The sequence below is a fragment of the Rhinopithecus roxellana genome, chromosome 4, assembly GCF_007565055.1.
Source record: "Rhinopithecus roxellana isolate Shanxi Qingling chromosome 4, ASM756505v1, whole genome shotgun sequence".
Lineage (NCBI taxonomy): Eukaryota > Metazoa > Chordata > Mammalia > Primates > Cercopithecidae > Rhinopithecus > Rhinopithecus roxellana.
Window position 1 is genome coordinate 74,616,204 of NC_044552.1, and position 14,702 is coordinate 74,630,905.

Sequence of the window (14,702 nt, forward strand, 5' to 3'; positions counted from 1 at the left end):
CAGGTGAATGGATAAACAAAACGTAGCATATCCTTACAATGGAATATTATTATGCCATAAAAAGGATAAGAATTCTGACACATGTTACAACATGCATAAACCTTGGAGACACTGTGCTAAGCGAAATAAGCCAGAAAGAAAAAGACAAATATTAGGTAATTCCACTTACATGAAGTATCTAGAAAAGACAAATTCACAGAGGCAGAAAGCAGAATGGTGGTAAGTAGGGTTGGGAAAGGGGGACAACGGGTGGTTATTATTTAGTGAGTACAGAATTTCAGTTTGATAAGATGAAAAATTCTGGAGATGAATCATGGTGGTGCTTGTAAAACAATGTGAATGCACTTAATGCCACTGAACTGCACACTTAAAAATCATTAAAATAGGCCAGGTGTGGTGACTCTTGCCTTTAATCCCAACACTTTGGGAGGTGGAGGCAGGCAAATCACTTGACCCCAGGAGTTCGAGACCAGCCTGGGAAACATAGTGAATCCCTGTCTCTACAAAAAATAAAAAAATTAGCTGGGCATGGTGGAATACGCCTGCAGTCCCAGCTACTCAGGAGGCTGGGGCAGGAGGATCACCTGAGCCTGGGGAGGTTGAGGCTGCAGTAAGCTATGATTGTGCCACTGCACTCCAGCCTGGGCAACAGAGTGAGACCCTGTCTCAAAATGTAAATAACTAATCATTAAAATAGTAACTTTTGTTATGTATATTTTGCCATAATGAAAAGTTTGGTTAAAACATTAAGATTCAAAGTCTAATGACAAATTACGAAAATGTCAGTTTCTATTGGAAATCACTTATACCAAAAATCAGGAAGATCTCAAACTAAATGTAAAGAAATGGCAACATCAAGATGGCAAAGACGTTAGAATTATCTGATAAAGATTTTAAAGCACTCATGATAACAATGTTTCAAGAGATGGTTACAAATACACTTGAAAAGAAGGGGCAATGGTACTTAATAATATTTAAAAGTTCCATTCACAAGCAGTATTTAACTATTGTAAATCTGGCCAGGTGTGGTGGCTAACACCTGTACTCCCAGCACTTTGGGAGGCCAAGGCAGGCAGATCCCTTGAGGTCAGGAGTTTGAGACCAGCCTGGCAAACATGTTGAAACCCCATCTCTACTAAAAATACAAAAATTAGTCTGGTGTGGTGGCGTGCACTTGTAGTCCCAGCTTTTCAGGAGGCTAAGGCAGGAAAATCGCTTGAACCTGGGAGGCAGATGTTGCAGTGAGCCAATATTGTACCACCGCACTCTAGCCTGGGTGACAGAGCAAGATTCTGTCTCAAAATAAGTAAAAAAATAAATAAAATAATTATTATAAATCTGTATGCAACTTATAACATAGTCTCCAAATATGTAAGGCAAATGACAGAATTACAAGAAAAACAGACAAATTCACAATTATAGTGAGATGTTTCCCATAAGTCTCTCAGTAATTGATAGGAAAAAAATATGAGAACAAAGATTTGAACAGCATAATTAACAAACCTACACAATAATACACAACAACTGAAGAGTACTCACTATTTTGAAGAAATATTTTAAAGAAAATATTTACAAAAATTGTCCACATGTTGGGCCATAAAGCAGGCTTTATTTACTAAGAGCATAGTTAAGTTTTTGTTATCTTTCAATATCCCAAGCAACAAACCACAAGCTTTTGTGGTGAATTATGAACTTGTAACTATTTGGTTTATAGAGAAGAACATTTTAAAAAATGAATTTTACAATGTACTTTTTCTTCAACAAATTTCTCTCTTGTTTATAATAATTTCTTTTCATGTAACTAAGATTCTCAATTTGTTTTAAGATTGACTTCTGCTACACCTTTCTCTCAGCTGGGCCAGAATGAAGAAGTAACACTAGCATCTGTGAAGAGGCAAAATGTCACTTAAGTTAATATTAAACCACCCTTCCTTACAAAAGAAACTTTATATGCCCAAACAGAAAAGCTTCAGAGAAACCAGCTCTAGTTTTCATTGATGTTTTGTTATATATGAAAAGTCTCTTGAATAAATTAGATATTTTAGACCTTTTCTCATCTAATCTGGTATTTAGTTTCCCGGGAAGTTCAGTCCATGTTCAACTTTATATTGTATATTATGTATCTCAGTTCATGTTCAATTTCAAATTGTATACTATTCATTTTTCCTATTAATACTGCTATTATATATTGAAGTATGACAAATTACTGGCCAAAGAAAACAACAACAAAATATTTGGAGTAAAAAAAACAAAAGTACAGCTATAAAGTTGTTCCCTCGGAACCTCTTAACTTTTTTCTTTCTGAGACTTCTCTTTTTATATTTTGTGAATTTTATGCTACATGAAGACACTATTTTTAGCACCTATTTTTCCTAGCTTCCTCTTTATATTTTGGTATCTGTGTATACCATATTACTTTGGATTCCTAGCATGGAGAAAACATTGCAAGTCTATGTTCCCCCTAAATGCAAAGCATTAATATAAAGGGAAAAAATTACTAACAGCATAAATCTTCCAAAAGTACTTTTCCTACATCTATAAATATCTCCGAGAAATTAAAATCCTTGGGAACCTAAAATTGGTCAAGGAAACAGATGTCTGAGTTCTCCTAAGTATAGCATAGGGAATAAAGTTTGGCACCAACAATAATTCCAACCAAAGTACACGTCAAAAAGATTGTCTGATTATGCCTTTAGAAGGTCTGAAGATAAAATATTTTAACCCTTCTTGGGTAAGAATTTTTAAGCTTTCAATTTTTAAACAATACTTTATCCTTTCTTCAGATACTTGATGTGCATGGGGAAAAGGTATTTATCTAAAATTATGGGAGTTATATTTTGGCAAATTTTGCTTTTTTGTGTATATGTTACATCCTCAACTAGATTATAAATAATGTGCCAGAAAAACAGCTTAGTTTATAATTCTATTATCCATTATGCCTAATGCCACACATTATACATAGTAGGTTCTCAATAAATATTGGCAGAATATGAAATCATTAAATAATCATGTAAAATATTACTTAAAATTAATAGTAAAAAAGGAGGCTATTTTATTCTTAATCATATTGTAATGAAGACTATTTTAAACTCTATGCAGTGATGATACACACAAATATTTAAACTATTTATGTGCCTCAACTTGACATAATTTCATAACTTGATGGCAATCACATTTAAATATATTAGAATATTTTTGTAATAATGCTATTCTAGAATAGCAACTTTAATAGCTGGGAAAACATGTTAATAATGGCCATTAACCTGAAGGAAACAGGGAACATTAAACATTTTTTTCAGAAATAAATGTATAAGTTTAAACATTCCACTATAATATTTATGAGCAAACCTCAAATTAAAATTTATAAAATGCAGAATATTCACTGTTTCAGTTAGAGAATAATTTAGACTATATTTTGTAATTTTTTCAGTGTACGCATGGATGAATACTATATCAAAAGATTCCTTTCTCCTTTAGTGTCTTTGACTATTACTATCTAGAGAAGAGGTTTTGCCGTGTTGTCCTGGCTAGTCTCTTTTTTTTTTTTTTTTTTTTTTTTTGAGACAGAGTCTTGCCCTGTCACCCAGGCTGAAGTGCAGTGGTGTGATCTTGGCTCACTACAACCTCCGCCTCTAGAGTTTAAATGATTCTCCTGCCTCAGCCTCCCCAGTAGCTGGGATTACAGGCACATGCCACCACACCCAGCTAATTTTTGTATCTTTAGTAGAGATGGGGTTTCCCCACGTTGGTCCGGCTGGTCTTGAACTCCTGATCTTGTGATCCGCCCACCTTGGCCTCCCAAAGTGCTGGGATTATAGGCGTAAGCCACTGTGCCCAGCCCCTGACTATTACTATCTAAATGCCAAAATAAATTCTCCTTGAATGCCAAGACCAAGGCAATCCTACTAAAGCCCTTGATTATCAATAAGTATGATCTTAGTAAACACAAATAAAAGATTTGTTTTTACCTTCAAGACTGCTATGAATGGTACAAAGTTAGCTCTTTGGAGTCCATTTTTATAGAGATCTGAAAGAAAAAGATGATATTAGTTTTTTACTTAGCCTAAATCATGATGTTAGTTTATCATTTAGCCTGGCAAATAAAGCTTTCTACTGATTAAAAAAAAAAAAAGGAGCAAAAAGAAAAATAGACCAAAATTGATTTCTCTTCGGGTCCTACACATATTTTATTTTAATTTTAATAAAAGAAAAAAATTAACAGCCACAGAAAGAAGATCAAAAGGTATTCAATCAAATTAGCTTTAAACTGTAATAAGAGGCAACAAAAGAATTTGGAAGGTATCACTTCCAAAATTCGAAACCAATAACCCAACATAAGAAGATTAGATACGTAAAAGCATTTAAAACTTGAATATATAGCATTCTACTAGGAAAAAAAAATCTCTCCTTTTCTCAACGTATAATAAAAATTCTTAATAAATAACTTGGATGGGCTCAGTGGCTCATGCCTATAATCCTAGCACTTTGGGAGGCCACTTGAGGTCAGGAGTTTGAGATCAGCCTGGCCAACATGGTGAAACTCCAACTCTACCAAAAATCAAAAATACAAAAATTACCCAGGCATGCTGATGGGCACCTGTAAGCCCAACTACTCAGGGGGTGAGGCAGGAGAATCGCTTGAACCAGGGAGGTGGAAGTTACAGTTAGCCAAGATCACACCACTGCACTTCAGCCTGGATGACAGAGCGAGACTGTCTCAAAAAAAAAGAAAAAAAGAATTAAACATTGTGTAATAAGATTAGCCTTTTTAGAAAATACACCAATAGACAGAACTGCTCATGTATTTGCATTATATATATAATGCAAACATATATTATATATTTGATATCAAGGTTTAAAAAAGTCATTTTAAATGAAATTGCCTAAAAATTAAAACTCCATTCTTTGAAGGACAAAAACCATATAATAATTTCAATCGATGCCAACAAATTATCTGATAAAGTTCAATATTCCTTCATAATAAAAACCCTCAAAACACTAGGTATAGAAATAGCAAACCTCAGCCGGGCGCGGTGGCTCAAGCCTGTAATCCCAGCACTTTGGGAGGCCGAGACAGGCGGATCACGAGGTCAGGAGATCGAGACCATCCTGGCTAACACGGTGAAACCCCGTCTCTACTAAAAATACACACACACAAAAAAAAACTAGCCGGGCGAGGTGGCGGGCGCCTGTAGTCCCAGCTACTTGGGAGGCTGAGGCAGGAGAATGGCGTAAACCCGGGAGGCGGAGCTTGCAGTGAGCTGAGATCCGGCCACTGCACTCCAGCCTGGGCGACAGAGCGAGACTCCGTCTCAACAAAAAAAAAAGAAATAGCAAACCTCAACATAATAAAAACTATATATGACAGACCCACAACTAGTATCATACGAAACGGGGGAAAACAGAAAGCCTTTCCTCTTAGATCTGGAGCATGACAAACTATGCCCACTTTCACCACTGTTATTTAACATAGTACTAGATGTCTGAGCTAAAGCAATCAGATGAGAAAGAAATAAAGGGCTTCCAAATTGGAAAGGAAAAGGAAACAGTCAAATTATCCTTGTTTGCAGGTGATACGAGCTTATATTTGGAAAAACCTAAAGATTCCACAAGAGGGCTGGGCATAGTGGCTCACACATGTAATCCTAGCACTTTGGGAGGCCGAGCCAGGTGGATCCCTTGAGTCCAGGAGTTCAGGACCAGCCTCGGCAACATGGCAAAATCCCATCTCTACAAAAAATACAAAAATTAGCCAGGCGTGGTGGCATGTGCCTGTAGCCCCAGCTACTCAGGAAGTTGAGGCAGAAGGATCCCTTGAGCCTGGGAGGCAGAGGCTGCAGTGGGCCAAGATCTTGCCACTGCACTCCAGCCTGGGCAACAGAGTGAGACCTTATCTCAAAAAAAAAAAAAAAAAGAGAGAGAAAGATACTTCCACACCCCACCCCAGCCTCCCCAGTAGCTGGGACTATAGGCAAATGACACCATGCCCAATTTAAAAAAAAAAAAAAAGGAAAACTATTAGAACTGATAAACAAAGTCAGCAAAGTTGCAGGACACAAAACCAACATAACAAAAATCAGTAGCATTTCTATATGCCAGCAGTAAATAATATGAAAAACAAATTTAAAAAATAATCCCATTTACAACAGCCACAAATAAAATCAAATACCTAAGAATGAACTTAACCAAAGAAGTGAAAGATGGCCAGGCACAGTGGCACACGCCTGTAATCCCAGCACTTTGGGAAGCCAAGGCAGGAGGATGATGAGGTCGAGAAATCAAGACCATCCTGGCCAACATGGTGAAACCCCGTCTCTACAAAAAATACAAAAATTAGTGGGGTGTGGTGGCACGCACCTGTAGTACCAGGTACTCAGGAGGCTGAGGCAGGGAAATCACTTGAACCCGGGAGGCAGAGGTTACAGTGAGTTGAGATGGTGCCACTGCACTCCAGCCTGGCAACAGAGCAAGACTCTGTCTCAAAAAAAAAAAAAAAAAAAAAAAAAAAGGAAAGCTATTCCATATTTATGGATTGGAAGAATCAATATTGTTAAAATGCTCATACTATCCAAAGCAATCTACAGATTCAATGCAATCCCCACAAAAATCACAATGCCACTCTTCACAGAAATAGAAAAAGCAATCCTAAAACTTACATGGAATCAGAAAAGATCCAAAATAGCCAAAGCTCTCCTGAGTAAAAATAACAAGACTAGAGAAATCACAATACCTGACCTCACACAAAGCTATAGACAAAAACAGCATGGTATTGGCACAAAAACAGACAAATAGACCAATGGAACAAAACAGAGAACCCAGAAACAAATCCACATACCTACAGTGAACACATTTTTGACAAAGGTGCCAAGAACATACATTGGGGGAAAGACCATCTCTTCATTAAATGGTGCTGGAAAAACTGGATATCCACATGCAAAAGAATAAGACTAGACCCCTATCTCACCTTATAGAAAAATAAAATAAAAATAAAGACTTAAATCTAAGACCTCAAATTATAAAAGTACTATAAGAAAACATTGGGGAAACTCTCCAGGACATTGGTCTGAGCAAAAATTTCTTGAGTCATACTTCACAAGCACAGACAACCAAAGCAAAAATGAACAAATGGGATCACATCAAGTTAAAAAGCTTCTGTGCAGCAAAGGAAACAGCTGACAAAGTGAAGAGACAACCCACAGAATGGGAGAAAATATTTGTAAACTACTCATCTAACAAGGGATTAATAATCAGAATATATAAGAAGCTCAAACAACTCTATAAGGAAAAAGTCTAATAAATCCAATTAAAAGATGGGCAAAAGATTTGAATAAACATTTCTTAAAAGAAGACAATGGCAAACAGGCATATGAAAAAGTGCTCCACATCATTGTTCATCAGAGAAATGCAATTCAAAACTACAATGAAGTATCATCTCACCCCAGTTAAAATGGCTTTATCCAGACAGGGAATAACAAACACTGCTGAGGATGCAGAGAAAAGGGAACCCTCAATACTCTATTGGTGGGAATGTAAATTAGCACAACCACTATGGAGATCAGTTTGGAGGTTCCTCAAAACACTAAACAAAGAGCTACTACATGATTCAGCAATCTCTCTGCTGGGTATATATCCAAAAGAAAGAAAATCAGTACATCGAAGATATATCAGCACTCTCATGTTTGTTGCAGCACTGTTTACAATAACCAAGATTTGGAAGCAACCTAAGTGTCCATCAACAGATGAATGGATAAAGAAAATGTGCTATTTATATACAATGGAGTACTATTCTGTCATAAAAAAAATGGAACTTGAAACAACATGGATGGAACTGGAGGTCACTGGGTTAAGTGAAATGAGCCAGGCACAGAAAGACAAGCATCACATAGTCTCACTTATTTGTAGGATCTGAAAGTCAAAACAATTAAACTCACAGAGAATAGAAGGATGGTTACCAGAGGCTGGGAAGGGTAGTGGGGGATGGGGGAAGGTGGGGATGGTACAAAAAAAAAATAGAAAGAATAAAAAAGGCAGGGCATCATGGCTCATGCCTGTAATCCCAGCATTTTGAGGCCGAGGTGGGCGGATCACTTGAGGTCAAGAGTTGGAGACCAGCCTGGCCAACATGGTGAAATCCCGTCTCTACTAAAAATACAAAAATCAGCCAGGGCCAGGCACCGTGGCTCACGCCTGTAATCCCAGCACTTTGGGAGGCCAAGGCAGGTGGATCACCTGAGGTCAGGAGTTCGAGACCAGCCGGGAGTTCGAGACCAGCCTGACCAACACAGTGAAACCCTGTCTTTACTAAAAATACAAAAATCAGCCAGGTGTGGTGGCACACGCCTGTTATCCCAGCTACTTGGGAGATGGAGGCAGGAGAATCACTTGAACTCAGAAGGCAGAGATTGCAAAAAAAATTAGCCAGGCATGGTGGTGTGCACCTGTAATCCCAGCTACTCAGGAGGCTGAGGCAGGAGAATTGCTTGAACCTGGGAGGCGGAGGATGCAGTGAGCTGAGACCACGCCACTGCCCTCCAGCCTGGGCAACAAAGCAAGACTTTGTCTCAAAAAACAAACAAACAAAAACAAAAACAAAAAAGAATGAATAAAAAAGGCCTAGTATTTGATAGCACAACAGAATTATTATAGTTTAATAATAATTTAATTGTACATTTAAAGTAACTAATAGAGTATAATGGATTGCTTGTAATACAAAGGATACATGCTTGAGAGGATGGTATATACAATTTTCCATGATGTGACTATTACCAAATAATCTCATACCTGTACCAAAATATCTCACATACCTCATAAAGGCATACACCTACTATGGGCTGGGTGCAGTGGCTCAAGCCTATAATCCCAGCACCTTGGGAGGCTGAGGCAGGTGGATCACTTGAGGTCAGAAGTTCAAGACCAGCCTGGCCAACATGGTGAAACCCCATCTCAACTAAAAATACAAAAATTAGCCAGGTGTGGTGGCGAGTACCCGTAATCCCAGTTACTTGGGAGGCTGAGGCAGGAGAACAGCTTGAACCCAGGAGATGGAGGTTGCAGTGAGCCAAGATTGTACCACTGCACTCCAGCCTGGGCGAAAGAATGAGACTCTGCCTCAAGAAAAAAACAAAACAAAACAAAACAAAAGAAAAAGATACACACCCACTATGTACCCACAGAAATTTTTAAACTATTTCTTAAAAACTCTTAATAAGCTGTAAATATGCAATTATATCATAAACGGGTAGTATTTATTGCCTTAGGAAGATGTTTTTTAATATACATAACTGTCATAGTGTATGTATATTTACACACACATACATGTAAACATATGTATTGTCAAGAACAAACAAATGAAAAGGGACAAGTTTTAAGCTCTGCATATTTTTCTTTATAAAATGGAGAGTTCTTAGAAAATTTTCTCAAGAGGGTAAAATTTTATTTCATATAAACATTTCTTTTAAAAGTCATTCCATAGGCTGGGCATGGTGGCTCATGCCTGTAATCTCAGCACTTTGAGAGGCCAAGTCGGGAGGATCATTTGAGCCCAGGAGTTCAAGATCAGCCTAGGAAACACAGGGAAACTACATCTCTACAAAAAACAAACAAACAAAAACAGACACCTAGCCCAGTGTGGTGGCACACACCTGTGGTCCCGGCTACTTGGAAGGGTGAGGTAGGAGGATTGCTTGAACCCTGTATGTCAAGGTTGCAGTGAGCTGGATAGCGCCACTGCACCCCAGCCTAGGTGACAGAGCGAGACTCCTCTCTCTCTTTCTCTCTCTCTCTCTCTCTCTCCCTCCCTCTCTCCCTCTCTACTTCCCTCCCTCCCTCAAGGTCATTCTATAAAGTTATGAGATTTTTAAAATTTTAGGAAAATAGATACGGTAGTATACCCAGCACACTGGCTCACATTTGTAAATTCCAGCACTTTAGGAGGCCAAGGTGGGTGGATTGAGTCCAGGAGTTTGAGACCAGCCTGGGCAACATGGTGAAACTCTGTCTGTACAAAAAAATAGAAAAATGAGCCTGGAGTGGTGGCACATGCCTGTAGTTTCAACTACTCGGGACGATGAGGTGGGAGGCTCACCTGAACCTGGGGAGGTTAAGACTACAGTGAGTCATGATAGTGCCATTGCACTCCAGCCTGGGTGCAGAGTGAGACACTGTCTCAAAAAAAAGTAATAGTAAAAAATTTTTAAATAATAAAAAACACAAATTAGATTATGTGTCTCAATTTTTTAAAAAAGTATGGCATTATGGGATCTTTTCTGTATTTCCTTGTTTAGAGAAAACTTGGTAACTATGATAGACTTCAAATGCCACATATACTTATGGAAATAAAATATGGTCATTAGGAAACATTTATTCTCTTTAGAAAAGATTCATCATAACATCATTATAGTAAGGAAAGTATTTGCATAAGCTCTTTGGGTGATTAAAGACTACGGGTTTCAATTTGGTTATATTTAAAATTTTTATTTAGGAATGTCATAAAAGGTAAAATAATGCTGGCCAGGCTATTTAGATTTCAAGATTCAAAATCAGATTTTTTTCTTCCCTATAATAAATACCTCTAATGAGGAAAAGGATTAAAATGTAGGAAACGGGTTTAATGTCAAATATTTTCAGTCTTTCCTAATTGCCAAGTTGCTGAGGAAGGTGGATAAAAACATTGGTGTAGGTTAAGAGTTGATAGCCATGATTGTGGGAAGTGGTAAAAATGGAAAATCAGACAATTTTTAAAAACATACTCAATGTTTATAGCAGCTTTATTCATAAATAAGCTAAAAACTTCAGCTTTATTTGGGATAGCCAAACACTGGAAGAAATCTAAATATCCATCATCGGGAGAATGGATAAACAAATTGGTTATCTGTACAATGAAATACTACTCAGCAATAAAAAGGATAGTCTATTCATACACATAGCAAAATAGATAAATCTCAAAATAAGTATGCAGAGTAAAGGAAGCCAGACCTAAAAAATGAGTACATACTATGTGATTCCATTTATATAAAACTCTAGAAAACACAAACGAATCTATAGCAACAGAAAGCTAATCAGTAGCTGCTTGTGAGAGGGACAGCAGGTTTGGTAGTGACAGATGAAAAAAATGGCAAGGCCAGGCATGGTGGCTCATGCCTGTAATTCCATCAGTTTGGGAGGTCGAGGCGGGTGGATCACCTGAGGTCAGGAGTTCAAGACCAGCCTGACCAACATGGTGAAACCCTATCTCTAATAAAAAGACAAAATTAGCCGGGTGTGGTAGCACATGCCTGTAATCCCAGCTACTTGGGAGGCTGAGGCAGGAGAATCACTTGAACTCAGGAGGCAAAGGTTGCACTGAGCCAAGATTGTGCCATTGTACTCCAGTCTGAGCAACAGAGTGAAAGAAGGCAAGGGAGGGGAGGGGAGGGGAGGGGAAGGGACGGGAAGGGAGGGGAGGGGAGGGGAAGGGAAGGGAAGGGAAGGGAAGGGAAGGGAAGGGAAGGGAAGGGAAGGGAAGGGAAGGGAAGGGAAGGGAAGGGAAGGGAAGGGAAGGGAAGGGAAGGGAAGGGAAGGGAAGGGAAAGGAGAGAGAGGAGAGAGAGGAGAGAGAGGAGAGGGGAGGGAGAAGAGAAAAAAGGAAGGGAAGGGAAGGGGAAGGGAAGAAGAGAGAGAGAAAAAAGGGCAAGAGGAAACTTTTGGGGGTGATAGAAATGTTCACTCTATTAGTTGTGGCAATGGTCTCATGAAGGTATACATATGTCAGTATTTTAAAAACTGTATCCTTTAACTATGTGCAGCCTATAATACGTCAACTATATTTCAATAAGCCCTTTAAAATTTTGGGAAATAAGCCATACATATCATCAGTGATTATTAAAGAGCACAATGTTATACAATTAAAACTAACATATTACACAAATGAAAGTTCATCTATGTGAAGGTAATGCTTTGGTCCTTTTTGTAGAATAACATCTTTTTTATGGATGTATAAGGCTCTGAGATGTAGTTTAACAAGCATGCACCTTTTAATATGTTAATCAAAATGAGAAATGTAAAGGCCCACTTGTAATATTCTTCATTAAAAGATTTCCACTCATCAACAAAGTTAAAATAGAATACCAATGCCTTTAAGTCTTAGAGACTTAATTTTTTAAAGGACGAACTTTTTAAAAAATCAGCCTGTACAAGGATATATGATCCAAAACTTTATGCTCTGAGAAGTGTATTCTAAACAGAATTCTAAACAAATCATTTGGCTTAAAAACCTTTAGGTTTTTATAGAACACAAGTGAAAAGGGACCATACTCATTAAATTGAAAAGTTTTTTGTAATTCAAATATCATGCTAATTATCAATGCAATAGAGCCATCTCTTGAAATGTTATTTAGCCTCCAAAATGTTTAATATTAGCTGTTTAATATTATTTTTCTTAGACATAAAGATTTCATAATACATTTATATCAACATTTGTCATTACTAAATACTATTTTAAAATTCAGGAGTTCTTGACTATGATTTCTTCATCATCTCTCTAAACAGAATGAAATGAGCACTTGGTCATGTAAAACAGAATACTAAAATTACAGGACATTCATTTTGTAAAAAATGGTATAAGTACCTCTAAATTCTCAACAGTGAATAGCTATAATACCTACAGATGAAACACAAGCAAAGAGGATTTTTAAAGTAATTACAAGTACCTAAATAAATATTTTGGAAATGCACACGGATATGCAGATCTTTTCCTTAAAAATCCAAGTGTCAAGTCAAGAAGCTGAATAATGCTTACTTACACATATACATATCGATTTAGAGTAAGAAAAATTTTTAAAACATGTCATTAAAGGAGGTTTCCTATAAATTATCACAAAATAATTTTATGGTTTCATGGAACCAATTTGATTTATCCTTCTAGGAGATTCTTATTGTATTCAGACTAAAATAAAAGAGCACCTATAGACTACTTAAGCAGCTGTTGCTGAAATAGCTTCTTTTAAAAGAACTAAAGTTCAAACATTTTACTAAATCTGTAGGTAGTACAGCTCATTAAATGCTCTCATGTGATACTATATTATAGATTGATATTCAGTTCAATACACATCGATGAACTCTACTATGTCTTCACTGAAACGAGTGCTGAAGACAACAGATAAAAAGAGGAACCAAGATTTACAGAACACCTACTAGAAGCCACACAATTTGCTAGGCACTGTACACAAATCATAATAAGTAAAACCCAAGTCTAAACACAAAATTCACTTATGTTCCATATATCACTTATATACATCACCTAAAAGTAATTTTATACAACATTTTGAATAATTTCGTGCATGAAACAAAGACTGTGTACATTTAACGATCAGAAAGCGAAGGTATCACTATCTCTGCCACCCGCGAGGACAATTTGTGGTTGTTAAGCATCACCATCATTCTTGTCTTTATATGCTACCAATAAGCAATCATTTTCTTTTTCAAAAAATTTTACATCTTTTAAATAAAACTTACCCTTGTGCAGAGGCCATGCTAATCTTCTCTGTATCATTTCAATTTTAATATATGTGCTTCCAAAGCAAGCACAGCAATCATTTTCTTATACTTGTTCACATATAAGTACTCAACAGGAAAAAATATGACATCATTAATATAATGAAAGAATAATGTGTTCATGGTAAGTAAGCAGCATGGTAGCATCATCAGAACACCTACACTGGTTGCAAACAACATTAACAATGACAGGCTTTCAGTCTCTACCTACAATGTTGAGCCTTGTACTGTACACTGTATTTTTATTATTATTATTTTTTAGGTGAGAAAAGACATCAGAAGCAGTTGAGGGACCAAGAAGTGCATCCTCTAGAAATGCATTCTGTTGGATGGCTTTTTAAAATGTTTCATCCAAAAAATTCCAGAAGATAACATCAAAAAAAACCCTTCTAGACACTGGCTTAGACAAAGACTTCATGACCAAGAAACCAAAAGCAAATGCAATAAAAACAAAGATAAATAGGTGGAACTTAACTAAAGAGCTTCTGCACAGCAAAAGGAAGTCAGCAGAATAAACAGACAACCCACAGAGTGAGAGAAAATCTTCACAATTTACACATCTGACAAAGGACTGATATCCAGAATCTACAAGGAACTCAAACAAGTTGGCAAGAAAAAAATAAATAATCCCATCAAAAAATGGGCTAAGTATACGAATAGACAATTTTCAAAAGGAGATACACAAATGGCCAACAAATATATGAAAAAACGCTCAACATCACTAATGATCAGGGAAATGCAAATCAACACCACAATGCAGTACCACCTTACTCCCGCAAGAATGGCCATAATCAAAAAATCAAAGAATAATAGATATTGGTGTGGATACAGTGAAAAAGGAACATTTCTACACAGTTGGTGGGAATGTAAACTAGTACAACCACTATGGAAAACAGTGTGAAGATTCCTTAAAGCATTAACAGTAGAAATTCCACTTGATCCAGCAATCCCACTCTTGGGTATCCACCCAGAGGAAAAGAGATCATTATACAAAAAAGATACCTGCACACGCATGTTTATAGCAGCACAATTCGCAATTGCAAAAATACAGAACCAGCCCAAATGCCCATCAATCAACAAATGGATAAAAAAAATTGTGGTGGGTGTATACGACGGAATACTACTCAGCCATAAAAAGGAACAAATTAATGACTTTTGCAGCAACCTGGATGG

At 37.1% G+C, this 14,702-nt stretch overlaps 1 protein-coding gene and 1 non-coding gene across 2 annotated transcripts in view; both read right to left on the reverse strand.

Annotated features, from left to right (window-relative positions):
- The window catches only part of AFG1L (AFG1 like ATPase), a 221,276-nt gene that overhangs the window by 111,458 nt on the left and 95,116 nt on the right, over positions 1-14,702 (reverse strand). Inside the window, exon 7 of the mRNA XM_010382494.2 lies at positions 3,969-4,027. Within this exon, the coding sequence (XP_010380796.1) occupies positions 3,969-4,027 (59 nt within the window). The remainder of the gene's footprint in view (positions 1-3,968; positions 4,028-14,702) is intronic.
- On the reverse strand, positions 13,458-13,562 carry LOC115897088. Its single transcript, XR_004057035.1, has one exon. It is a non-coding gene; the product is annotated as a U6 spliceosomal RNA (small nuclear RNA).